Source organism: Haliotis cracherodii, unplaced genomic scaffold (assembly GCF_022045235.1).
Source record: "Haliotis cracherodii isolate W230 unplaced genomic scaffold, xgHalCrac1.p SCAF_3, whole genome shotgun sequence".
Lineage (NCBI taxonomy): Eukaryota > Metazoa > Mollusca > Gastropoda > Lepetellida > Haliotidae > Haliotis > Haliotis cracherodii.
Window position 1 is genome coordinate 59,025,931 of NW_027266286.1, and position 13,031 is coordinate 59,038,961.

The 13,031-nt window shown below is 42.7% G+C and overlaps 2 protein-coding genes across 2 annotated transcripts in view; one reads left to right on the forward strand and one right to left on the reverse strand.

Annotated features, from left to right (window-relative positions):
- Positions 1-1,027: 1,027 nt before the first annotated feature.
- On the reverse strand, positions 1,028-5,317 carry LOC139473890 (large ribosomal subunit protein uL1-like). Its single transcript, XM_071256684.1, has 5 exons — positions 5,277-5,317; positions 3,796-3,948; positions 2,750-2,898; positions 1,823-1,995; positions 1,028-1,242 (listed from the first exon to the last, which is right to left on the reverse strand). Exons 1-5 carry the CDS (start codon positions 5,279-5,281, stop codon positions 1,072-1,074), a joined length of 651 nt encoding a protein of 216 aa, XP_071112785.1. The 5' UTR covers positions 5,282-5,317; the 3' UTR covers positions 1,028-1,071.
- A 40-nt stretch (positions 5,318-5,357) lies between these two features.
- The window catches only part of LOC139473891 (ubiquitin carboxyl-terminal hydrolase 47-like), a 48,753-nt gene continuing 41,079 nt past the window's right edge, over positions 5,358-13,031 (forward strand). The window contains exon 1 of the mRNA XM_071256685.1: positions 5,358-5,546. Coding sequence (XP_071112786.1) covers positions 5,502-5,546 — 45 coding nt within the window. The 5' untranslated portion in view covers positions 5,358-5,501. The remainder of the gene's footprint in view (positions 5,547-13,031) is intronic.

A 13,031-nucleotide genomic window follows, 5' to 3' on the forward strand; every position in this document is an offset into this window, starting at 1 on the left:
AGCTTAATGTGGGAGGAAAGCTTGTGATGCAGTTCTCTGACGTATACCACTTTGCTGAAACCCATGATGTCTTCCATCCTTGCAAATATTACAAAAAACTGCCAGCCAGAAATGAATACAAACTTGAAACCCAAGTGGCGCAGGAACTTGGAAAAACAGAAACAGCCCTGTAACCACCATTTCCTTAAAAGCATAAAGTCGTAAATAGCACTCTTTACTTTTGAGTCCAAAAATGGTATTTAAGATCCAATATTTACAAAGTCTAAGGATTGTATAAACAAAAGCTGGCAATGAGCGAGTGAGTTGGGCTTGACACCGCTTTTAACAGTATTCCAGTTATATTGCAGCATGTCAGCTTCATGTGGGTGGGAAAGCCTGAAGCGACTGAAGTCGCCTTACACGACTGGGCCACCCGTGCCCCCAACTGACAATGAAGACCAGCCAAGTTTCATAACCACAAAGATGACCGACAAGTGGAAGGATTTGTCAAGATACATGAAACTAACTCAAAGGGCTTTTGGAAGTCCATAGAAGAATATCTAATGTCAATCTCATAATATGAAGTATTCAGGGGTCGTTAACCGAGTTTCGAGTAGTATATTTGTTGATGGGATGAAGGTAACAAGGACTGACAGAGCCTGTTTTTGCTTGCAGGCCACACAGCATATGTTCCTATTGAGAGATTAAGGTTTTTTTAAGAATTTGTTCTTGCCAATGACCTATGCATCCAACACGATTGTTTGAGTCACTGAGTTAGGTTTAACCCTGCTTTTGACAGTATTCCAGTTATATCATAGCGTGTCAGCTTAATGTGAGAGGAAAGCCCGAAGTTAAGGTCTCAGACTTTTACAACACTGGTTGTACCAATGAGCAGGTATATGTGCCCGCAAACCTAGAAACTAGGATCCACAAGGGATGCAACTATAAGGTAATTGCAGCTCCTTATGTGACGGAGACACTTAACACTGCTTTATTCTTTTAATTGTTAATTCTATTTCAACTTGGTCCCTCAGAAAAACAAACACTGTTTTTTTTCGCCTCAGTGACTTTATTAAAGTCAAATATACACGTTTAGTAGATTCTGAAGGAGGGTCCCATTGTACTCTTGATGTAGAGAGCACGGACGTTCTGCCAGTTCTTCTTGAGAAGGGACACCAGGAAGTTGACAGCCAAGTTGATGTTGGTGTACAGCTCTTCCTCCGACATGCTCACGTGGCCAATACACACGGACAAACACAGAACCTGGGCAAAGGGACAACATTCATAGTTAGAAACACTGGAAATGGAAAATCAACTCCCAAGGCCAGATTTTTTGTGTGAAAATCCTGGTCAGGAAGTGCAAAAAGACACTTTACATTACTCTTTCCCACATTTTAAGAGGTGACAGAATCAAATTAAATGTTTCGATGTCTTCACTTAATGAATCAAATGTTTTCATTTCCAAATAACCTCAGAAACTAAAGTTCCCCACATGTAGTGTAAGGTAATACATGCACAATATGTTCACATCATAGGCAACTGGAAATGAAAACAAACCACAACAATGAGCGAGTTGGGTTAAACATGGCTTTGAACAATAGTCCAGTATACCACAGCATGTCAGCTTGATATGAAGGGAGAGACCGAAGTGATGCAGGTCCCTGACATTCACCACACGAGCAAAGCGAACTCATGAGCACGGCTATGGAGAAGACTAGAAACCGATCGGTGCAAACTGGAACTCCCAACCGATGATCATAGATTTCTGGTGTGCCCAAGAGACAACTCTGGGCCACCCATGGCCCTCAATCACAACAAAGATTTCATGCAATGGATTAGTTACCTTCTTCATTTGGAACTTGATGGTGGAGCGGACCTCATCCAGTTTGGAGGGGATGGACTCCTGGTGAGTGAGAGCAGAGGGGAACTTGCCGGCCTTGTTCAGACCTGGGCCCAAGATCCTGGGGATCTGCTTAATCAGAGACTCTGAGGCCAGGAAGGCATCGTACTTCTTTGCTGGAACATTCAAATCAGGATTTAAACAAGACAGCTCAGCATGTTGTCCAAGATATGCTTCCTAGTATTTGAATCTAGGGAGTGACAGTCACTAAATCATTTAACTTATTGGGTTCCAAGGACGACCCCAGACTTCAATGTTTATTTCAGAACTGATTGCAAGATGTTTTGCAATACTTTTTGTGTTGATATTAGGCATTACTTGCAGATCCTTATATTCCTAGTTAAGTCATCATTTGTTACCTCAAATGAGATTTTCTACTGAGCGAGTTGGGTTCAACGCCGCTTTAACAGTATTCCAGTTATATCACGGCGTGTCAGATTAATGTGGGAGGAAAGCCTGAAGAGTGGCAGGTCTCAGACGTTTACCACTTGGGTGAAACCCGGGAGCATGGAAATGGTGCTGACAAACCTAGAAACAATCAAGGTGGACCCGGATTCGAACCCACAGTCATAGGTTTCTGGTGTGTCCAAGGGACGCAACTCTGCACAGCTAATTGCAGTGCCTTAGACAACTGGGCCACCCGTGCCCTTTCAACTATGAAACCACTCCGTCTCCTACATTTTACTATACCTGTACTGTACCTGTGCGAGGTACAGTATGCTCTTAGCACAGAACAGCTGTGTGCACTACAAGCAGTGTACCTGGTTTATCTTTACTACTGCATTTGGGTTTCGTTTTGAAGATATTTGTATCTTGTGACATACTGCTAACATCCTAAGTGATCCAACCTCTGCAACAATGATCACCTACCCAATTTCTTGACCAGTTTCTTGTCCTTGTTCAGCTTCTTCAGCTGGTCTGCGTCCATGCATGGGACTTCATTAGCCTTTGCTTGATCAACGTGGACCTGGTCACCAAGAATGCAGACCTTCATCTTGGGACGGGGCACATGACGTAGCCTTGACGTAAAGAGAGTACCCATGAACATCCACACACAAACAAAAAGGAAACTAACATTTTACTTGGAGATTACAATGTGAAGCACACTGAACAGTTGTCTCATGTTTTAATCCAGGGCTAACTGGGTGGAGAAACACAGCAATATGGACATTTGTCAACATTTACTACATGATATGTCTTTCATAGAGGGCATGGTCTTACACCTTTCAGCAAACTCAAGGTGCCCATGTCAGGGTACACTGAAGGGAATTCCCAAATTGGATGACATAGCTTGTGTCAGATAGACATGGAACGAATAATGGGTAAAGCAAGTTTTCAGAAAAAGATTAACTAGTCCATTTCTGAAATGCTCAAATGATTCAAAAGACTTCACACAATCTTACTTCAAACCAAAAAGATCGGTAACAAACAAACTTGATGAAGCTCTACCTGCACTGTTGACCAAGGAACGGGTAGTCAAGTGAAGCTAAGGACAATGATTGGTCGGCATCAGAGACAAGCTCTGGAGCCTACCCAATTATTTAAAGACCCTGGGTGGAGGTCCCGTCAGGTGGTCTACCCAACTACCCAGCAGTAACATCTGGCTCTTACAACTAATGAAGTATTAGAATGGTTCCTCTCACTTTTAGACATGTTATTTAGACAATTTTCAAATGCATTAATTTTTTTTTTAAATATCACAAGTTACGCCAAAAATGGTCAATGTTATGGCCGTTTCATCAGAATGGAAAATTATCACCGTAATCATCTGTTCTCAGGATAACTTGAGCTAGTTCTTAGGTAAAGGTTTCTCTGGACCAGTGCCAGACCAATCTTAAATGCAGCTATGATCACTGATTCCACCAAGAGCCAGATATCAAAAGTGGGTTACGGCAAACATGTTGCCCAAAGCATACTTGATGGTTCCAGAAAAACGCTTGTCCTTTTGGGGATCATAATTCTTCAATGAAATCTGAAGTTCCACAGATTCCAGAAACTTGCGTTTCTTGCTTTTCGACTTCTGGACCACAGTGCCAATGGATTCTCGCAAGTTGTCTCTGTTGATTTTACTGGAAAACAAAACACACAATATCATGTAGATTGCAACAAATAGCTAAGTCAGAAAATAAATCTCAAATAAGTCAAGGATGGCGATGGATTATGTGGGATCACTTTTTATATAGTCTTCGAAATAAGGAAAGTTTTGGGTCCCTGAGGTAGGCTGCTATAGTATTTGAATCTAGCAGTAGCATGTCTAGGGACATCCTAAAATTTGAACTTATTGATGACATGCAGGATGACAATGATCCCTTAATTTAATTTCACTGCTCATCTGATATGGTATGCTTTTTTTTTAAATTGCCTTGACTTGATCACCAAAACCTCATTCTACCAGTTGACATTATGACCACACGTTTATCACAGTTTAACTACTTTTTATTTCCACCTTATGATGATAGTCTCAAGGTTATACAAACAGTTCTGTTTATATCTTTCATCTGATACCATGACCAAGATCATAGCCTTATCATTGAGACCCGTGAAAATATGGGGTGGAATAGGTCTTCAGAAACCAATGCTTGCCATAAAAGGTGACTAGGCTTGTTGTTTGAGAGGACTAACGGGATCAGGTGGTCAGGCTCCCTGACTTGGTTGATGCATGTCATTGATCACAATTTCAAAGTACTAATTCCAAACCATGTTTGGTCATATGCTAATTCATGCGTTGAAGATCAATATATTGGCAAACAAGGCGCCCGAGGTTTATTTCTGTAGTACCTGTGCCCAAAACGACCTCAACATCAATACTTATCAAAATCCCCAAGTCAATTAATATTTTTCAAGTCTGGTAATCTGCATCTCTAGTATTAATAATTATTCTGAGATGACTTACAGAAATAAAAAATGCTCGAGACTATTAAATCTACTGAAAACGAGGTCAAAAGAAAAATTCTGATATAGATTCAAAGGTATTTTAACTATAGACCTATTAGCATCTATATTTCCTAGTATTGTGCAAGTCTTGGTTTAAACATGTGTTACACCAGATCTATATTTGACTTCCAAGATTGTATATACACTATATGCATGAAATACAGGGAACTACATCAAATTGCATGCCCTCCCGCTGTCAATATATATATGATTAGAATTTAACATCAGTAAAACTGAGACTTTGCGCTTTAATAAATATAAATCGTGTGACGCCTACATGTCACATCCCCAGAAATGCGTCAAATTCTAAGTGAACAAAAACAAATATTACGAACAATTGTAACACATATCGGTGTATAATTCGAATATTAATTTCATCATCTACAACCTTGAGTAAAGCCTAGTCAATAAGACATCAAATTTCTAAGGATGTTCGCAGATTTGTAGAGCCTGTGAAACACACCTCATCTTGACGGAATCCACGCGAGGAAAGAGAGAAGGTGAAGGACGTTACCGATGTCGAAACTTCCGGTTGTGACTTTGCGAGAGTTCCATCGGCCATAGTGTTCTGTGTAATGCACTGTTTCGAAACTATACGCAAAAGATCAACATAAAATGAGTGCTTATGGGTCTGTGGGATTACCTAAAGACTTGGTTAATCATGTATAAGGAGTAAATCTTACAAGAAATGGTAACTGGTGAAAACGACCTGACTCAAATTGTGCCAATGGAGGTAAGTCTATTCGGTGTTAGGCTGTTCACGAAAAACGAAATAACACACTTTCACTCTAATGATCATTTCTGTCATGCTATGAACTTAATGATATATATGGAATATATCAGTTGTAGTAAAATCTGACGAGTTCCGGATGTGATTTAGGTGACCTATTTTACCCTAAACAGATGGCCGTGTTATTTTAGTTTTCAAGGGGGAAGTTCGAGATCAGTACATTTCACAATATCTGACAGTATTTTTTTTATTTATGACCCTGGTCATCTATATTTATTAAAACTTTTTCTTTCATGTGCGTCCATTCTGTATTGGTTTTGTTAGACTAGTAGGTAATATTATTGGAGGACAAGCATCATGATGGTGATAACTGATAAACATGGTAGAATTATTAAAGGGCCAGTATGTCAACATTCAGTATGACAGTATGAAACAACAGCCAATGACCCCCAAGCCTATTCGGTTCTACTTGGTTTTTTTGTGAGTTAAGTTTCTGATATATTGACCGCATCGCAGGTGTACAGTCAATGGACATAGTATTCGTCAATTTAGAAAACTCTCGGCAAAACATGTGGTGAAACACTTCTTTGCTGCGAAGCCTGAAAAGCGAGTATATCCCAGCTGATTCATGTGTACTATATTTAGAATGTTCAAGTCATTTTACAGCCAGCTGATGTCATCTACTTGCCCTAGTTATTGCACAGTCAGCCGGGGGAGTTATGGATTGCAAATCAGCCGAATTGAGCAGCGGGTAACGAGAAACTATTGCAAATGCATCAAAACACTTTAGTAATCACATCGAGCTTCCAAGACTTTTCGCCATAGCCAGGACAACTATTAGCAGTATTATCAGAGAATATGGGTGAGTGGGTCAGTGGAAAATTTGGAACAAATTGGGTGGAAGTAATCATTTGGCATCACAGATGAGGTGGAACATTCACGGGTCATGAAAAAGAACATAAAGGCAACTTAACCAAAAATTACCAACATAATTAATGAGGAAAAGAGGTAATGTTTTGTGAAAAGACTGACCAGAGAAAACTGAAAAGAATTGGATATTGCAGACGAAGAATATGATGTTGGTGCATGATGTAAACTAACAAAAACTTGTAAAAGGATGTAGGGAAAGAAACTGATGGACGGTTATTGACCGCTGCGGAACGTTTATGTTTTCATTGAAGAAAGGACAATGAAATCAACAGTCCCAACATAGTGTGCCTACCCTTGAAAAGGAAGGTTTCTGTTGTGGTGCAGTCCAGGTAGGGGTGCATATGTTATAAAGGTGTCAGAATACTGACAGCGGTCAAAGGCAATATAAATGGTGTAATATATATATATTGACATGCTTGAAAATAATCTCTGGGCTGTTCTTGCATGGCATTTCATCAACAAAGCGCACACCTTCTAGTATAACAATGCTCCTGTTCATGGTTTAGAGTTTATTCGCAAATTGTATTCCACAATTCCAGGATTCATGATGTCATTTGTATGAAGGGCAATTTGACCAAGTTTAATGGAAGGTCATTAAAAATTTCTTTCAAAATTCAATTCTTCAAAGATGCGAAATTTTGTAAACAAACATCGTCCATTTAATATATATGTGTTCATCATGATGGTCCAACACTACCTACCTGAAGTACAATCTCAGCACTCATCATGGTGCTCCACCACTACCTGAAGTACAATCTCAGTTCTCATCATGATGCTCCACCACTACCTGAAGTACAATCTCAGCACTCATGCTGCTGCACCACTACCTACCTGAAGTACAATCTCAGCACTCATCATGATGCTCCCCAACTACCTGAAGTACAATCTCAGCACTCATCATGGTGCTCCACCACTACCTACCTGAAGTACAATCTCAGCTCTCATCATGCTGCTCCACCACTACCTGAAGTACAATCTCAGCACTCATCATGCTGCTCCACCACTACCTGAAGTACAATCTCAGCTCTCATCATGCTGCTCCACCACTACCTGAAGTACAATCTCAGCACTCATCATGATGCTCCACCACTACCTGAAGTACAATCTCAGCACTCATCATGATGCTCCACCACTACCTACCTGAAGTACAATCTCAGCACTCATCATGGTGCTCCACTACCTGAAGTACAATCTCAGCACTCATCATGGTGCTCCACTACCTGAAGTACAATCTCAGCACTCATCATGATGCTCCACTACCTACCTGAAGTACAATCTCAGCACTCATCATGGTGCTCCACCACTACCTACCTGAAGTACAATCTCAGCACTCATCATGATGCTCCACCACCTACCTGAAGTACAATCTCAGCACTCATCATGATGCTCCACCACTACCTGAAGTACAATCTCAGCACTCATCATGATGCTCCACCACTACCTACCTGAAGTACAATCTCAGCTCTCATCGTGCTGCTTCACCACTACCTGAAGTACAATCTCAGCACTCATCATGCTGCTCCACCACTACCTGAAGTACAATCTCAGCACTCATCATGCTGCTCCACCACTACCTGAAGTACAATCTCAGCACTCATCATGATGCTCCACCACTACCTACCTGAAGTACAATCTCAGCACTCATCATGATGCTCCACTACCTACCTGAAGTACAATCTCAGCACTCATCATGCTGCTCCACCACTACCTGAAGTACAATTTCAGCACTCATCGTGCTGCTCCACTACCTGAAGTACAATCTCAGCACTCATCATGATGCTCCACCACCTACCTGAAGTACAATCTCAGCACTCATCATGGTGCTCCACCATTACCTGAAGTACAATCTCAGCACTCATCGTGCTGCTCCACTACCTGAAGTACAATCTCAGCACTCATCATGATGCTCCACCACCTACCTGAAGTACAATCTCAGCACTCATCATGGTGCTCCACCATTACCTGAAGTACAATCTCAGCACTCATCATGATGCTCCACCACCTACCTGAAGTACAATCTCAGCACTCATCATGGTGCTCCACCATTACCTGAAGTACAATCTCAGCACTCATCGTGCTGCTCCACCACCTGAAGTACAATCTCAGCACTCATCATGATGCTCCACCACTACCTGAAGTACAATCTCAGCACTCATCATGATGCTCCGCTACCTGAAGTACAATCTCAGCACTCATCATGGTGCTCCACCACCTGAAGTACAATCTCAGCACTCATCATGATGCTCCACCACTACCTGAAGTACAATCTCAGTTCTCATCATGATGCTCCACTACCTGAAGTACAATCTCAGTTCTCATCATGATGCTCCACCACCTGAAGTACAATCTCAGCACTCATCATGGTGCTCCACTACCTGAAGTACAATCTCAGCACTCATCATGATGCTCCGCTACCTGAAGTACAATCTCAGCACTCATCATGGTGCTCCACCACCTGAAGTACAATCTCAGCACTCATCGTGCTGCTCCACTACCTGAAGTACAATCTCAGCACTCATCATGATGCTCCACCACCTACCTGAAGTACAATCTCAGCACTCATCATGGTGCTCCACCATTACCTGAAGTACAATCTCAGCACTCATCGTGCTGCTCCACCACCTGAAGTACAATCTCAGCACTCATCATGATGCTCCACCACTACCTGAAGTACAATCTCAGTTCTCATCATGATGCTCCACTACCTGAAGTACAATCTCAGTTCTCATCATGATGCTCCACCACCTGAAGTACAATCTCAGCACTCATCATGGTGCTCCACTACCTGAAGTACAATCTCAGCACTCATCATGATGCTCCGCTACCTGAAGTACAATCTCAGCACTCATCATGGTGCTCCACTACCTGAAGTACAATCTCAGCACTCATCAATGATGCTCCACCACTACCTGAAGTACAATCTCAGCACTCATCATGATGCTCCACTACCTGAAGTACAATCTCAGCACTCATCATGATGCTCCACCACTACCTGAAGTACACTCGTCACGATATGGCTGAAATATTGCCGATGTGACGTAAAGCATTACCTCACCTCATGAGATTTTAGGTTCTAGTAAGGGTTTCATTTTGTGGTTTAGTCATCTGTCATAATGTTGTACTCACAAACATTTTTGGTATTATACGGTACATGATTATACCTTGTTTGATTTTTCTCACATTTAAAAGAGCGAGGGATTTTGATGACTTTAACCGGTTCATTTTTCATCTGATAATGGTATACAATGACCATATACAATGGGGTTACATGTACGGCCTCAAACAAATCAAACATGTTTTTCTTAATATGACAGGTCTATTGACATGACATTATTACAAAGCATGATTGTTTATCACATGGATTTACCTAGACCTCCTCAGAGGCCAATATTCTACCTCAAGGTCGAGCAAATGTAGGTAACAATTCCAAAATTGGGATTAGTCATTTTATCATGTTTATTGCTTTGCACAGGTCACTTGCATTTGACTGATGACAGGACCAGCAAGGATGACAGTACAAATAGGCTGTAATGTTTAGTTTTACAATCTTGTATTGAATGAAATGTTAAATACCCCTGAATACTATCTATGCAAATAAGGACTTTTAGAAATTTCCAAATTTCGAACAACATTATCTACTTTTCACTTATCCTGCATTTTTCCTTAATGCATTTACTGCTTGGTGTGGACAGAGAAAGAACTGTATAAGGTCTAGCATAAGAAGTAGTTGTTTCAACTGCTTGAGTTTCAGCTCAAACCCATTTGAATCCTTTGCAGGTTTTGCAACACTATTATTCATTGTGATTGTATTTGTGCTTGTGGTTTGTGCATTAATATTTAACGCCTGGTGGTGGTGTTTACCACTGAAAGTTTCGGGCGTATTGTTGTTCCAATTAGACATCTTGAATTCATTGTGGCCACATGTTTTTGTGTCATGCATTCTGTATTCTTTGTATTGCTTGGTACATCAATTCATTGTCGTACCCTTGCGATATTAGCGTGGTGTTTCACGTTCTTCGTTGAAACTTATTTTTCATTAACCCACATGTCTGGGATTAATAATTATAGCATACTTAATCAGGTGGGAATGCCTTGTGATTACGCTCTGCCATCATTGCAGATACATGCCACGTTGTAGCAAGTGCCGGGGGCACGGGTGGCCCAGTCGTCTAAGGCGCCACGATTCGCTGTGCAGAGTTGCGTCCCTTGGGCACGCCAGAAACTATGATTGTGGGTTCGAATCCCGGTTCGCCCTGATTATGTTTCTAGGTTTGTCAGCACCATACCCATGCTTGTGGGTTTCACCGAAGTGGTAAACATCTGAAACCTGCATCACTTCGGGCTTTCCTCCCACATTAAGCTGACACGCCGCGATATGACTGGAATACTGTTAAAAGCGGTGTTAAACCCAACTCACTCACTCACTGTAGCAAGTGCCACGGAAATAAGTTTGGGTGGGACCCTCATCCATTGTGTCTCAATTGCACCTACCTCTGCACTCAGGCTACTAAGTGTAGATTTTGTCTGCCACTTTCCCCTACAGCTTTCTCGAAATACCACGGAAATACCAGGTATCACAGAAACGTCCGACACAGCAGGGCCAGAAATGTCTAAGTATGATGTCCGATTCGTGCGAGCCTACTACACCCCCACCAGACATGACCATCTCTTTATCAGGTGGAATACCTCCGGCGTCCATCACTATACCTGTCTCTTTCATCAGGGACCATGTCAACCTCCCATGTCAATCACCTATAAGTACCCGGTCCTTCATTGTTGATACGACTCTGAGGGTTATGTCCATCCCTGCTTTGTTGATTTACATGACCTCCTCTTAGACGATGACGCCTGGCATGGTGTGACAACCCTGAGCTCGTCTCTCCCCCAGTGATACCACCTATTCACGGTGTCAGCGGCGCCCCCATGCTACAGGCACCCCCTGGATTCAGACATCCATCCTTTCTCTCGGCGCCTCCCCTGACGCTTCAGCTGCTGTTCATGGATCCATCATGGCTTAAACTTATGCAATGATTTGGCAAGCGATTCTGCAATGCTCTCAGCTTCTACTGGCTCAGACGGCGCCTCCTGTGTATCTTGGTTTCAACTCTAGGTCCCATCTTCTTCGTCATACCTCTCCTGGCTCATCATCCAACAAGTCATCCTGTTCAGGACGCCGTTCCTGGAGCCGCTCTCCAGTCCCGCGCTCTAGAGACTACCACTCCAACTCCTACTCCTATGAGGGTCCCTTCGTCCCTGACTTTGACGATTCACTCTCAGATGTTGACTCCCACCTAGGCCTCAGCCAGGTCCCTGACCATGCTGACTGGCTTGCAGATTGCCTGGCTGCTGTCATTCAATCACTGGGTGCAGACGTGGATAAAAAAGACGTCTGGTCTCATCCAACATCCGTCCCTCCTGATCAGGTAATTAAAGACTTGATATCAGCATTGGACAAAGACTTTGCCCAGCTCCCACTTACCCTCTCTTTCAAGGCGCCTCTTTCACTGTCATGGTGTACTGCAGCTATTTACATATATCACCAAGCCGATTGCCACCTACCCCCATTTTAAGGAATGTCCAGTTTGAGGTGTCCGGTTCTTCCAACTAGTCGATCAACTGGAGCTCCAGTCATGAGTCCAACACATCCCAGGCTGCTGCAACATCCTTCGGATGCCCACTCCAGACCAGAGCTCCCAAGCTAGCTCCCACAGAGTGGAAACTCCATCTGGACATCTTTGATCTTGTCTGTCCATATCTCAGTTACCCCAACATCGACCTGTTTGCCACCAGCCAGAGCCTCCAGTTCCGGGCCTTCATATCTCTGGTGCTGAATCCACAAGCCTGGGCAGTCGACACCCTCAGCGTCCCCTGGGAAGGACTAAAAGCATACGCTTTTCCATCGCCAGTACTCCTTCAAAACTACCAGATTGGCCAAACCTTCATATATGGGACATCATATCCAAGAATCAACTCCCAGGACAGCCGGACAGATCCTTCACCATCCCTCCCCTATCTTTGATAGTGGGCGTTGAAGATGAACAGGAACTCCTACTATGCTTCAATCGACACTCCAAGAAACGTCAAGGATAATGTCACCGCCTTTTCGTCCCGGTATCTACAACATCGCAGGTGGAAGTCAGTTGCAACCGGATCGCCCTATGGCTTTGCACTATGAGGCTGTGGGACTGGATCCTCCGAGAGCCAAATACCCGCATGAGATACCATAAAGCCAACCTTTCAAGCCTACCGGTGTGTGTCACCCCAGACTAGAAGGTTACATGCTGCTCTCATTGGCTCGGTACGTCCGTTCTCTTAATTTCTATTACGGAAATGATATGTGGACATACCTGACTCTCTCCTTCCCTGCTGAGAGTCTATGGAGAGTTTATTGAAGATCACATCTGAAGATAAAGATGCATTAAGGAGTAATGCAGGACAAGTTAAAAAATTTAGCAAACTCTAGATCTTCTTATCCTGTGGTGTGCACATAATGATATTTGCAATAGTGCACACACGGATTTTATGAACTCAGTTATTTTCCACCCTGTGTGTGATGAA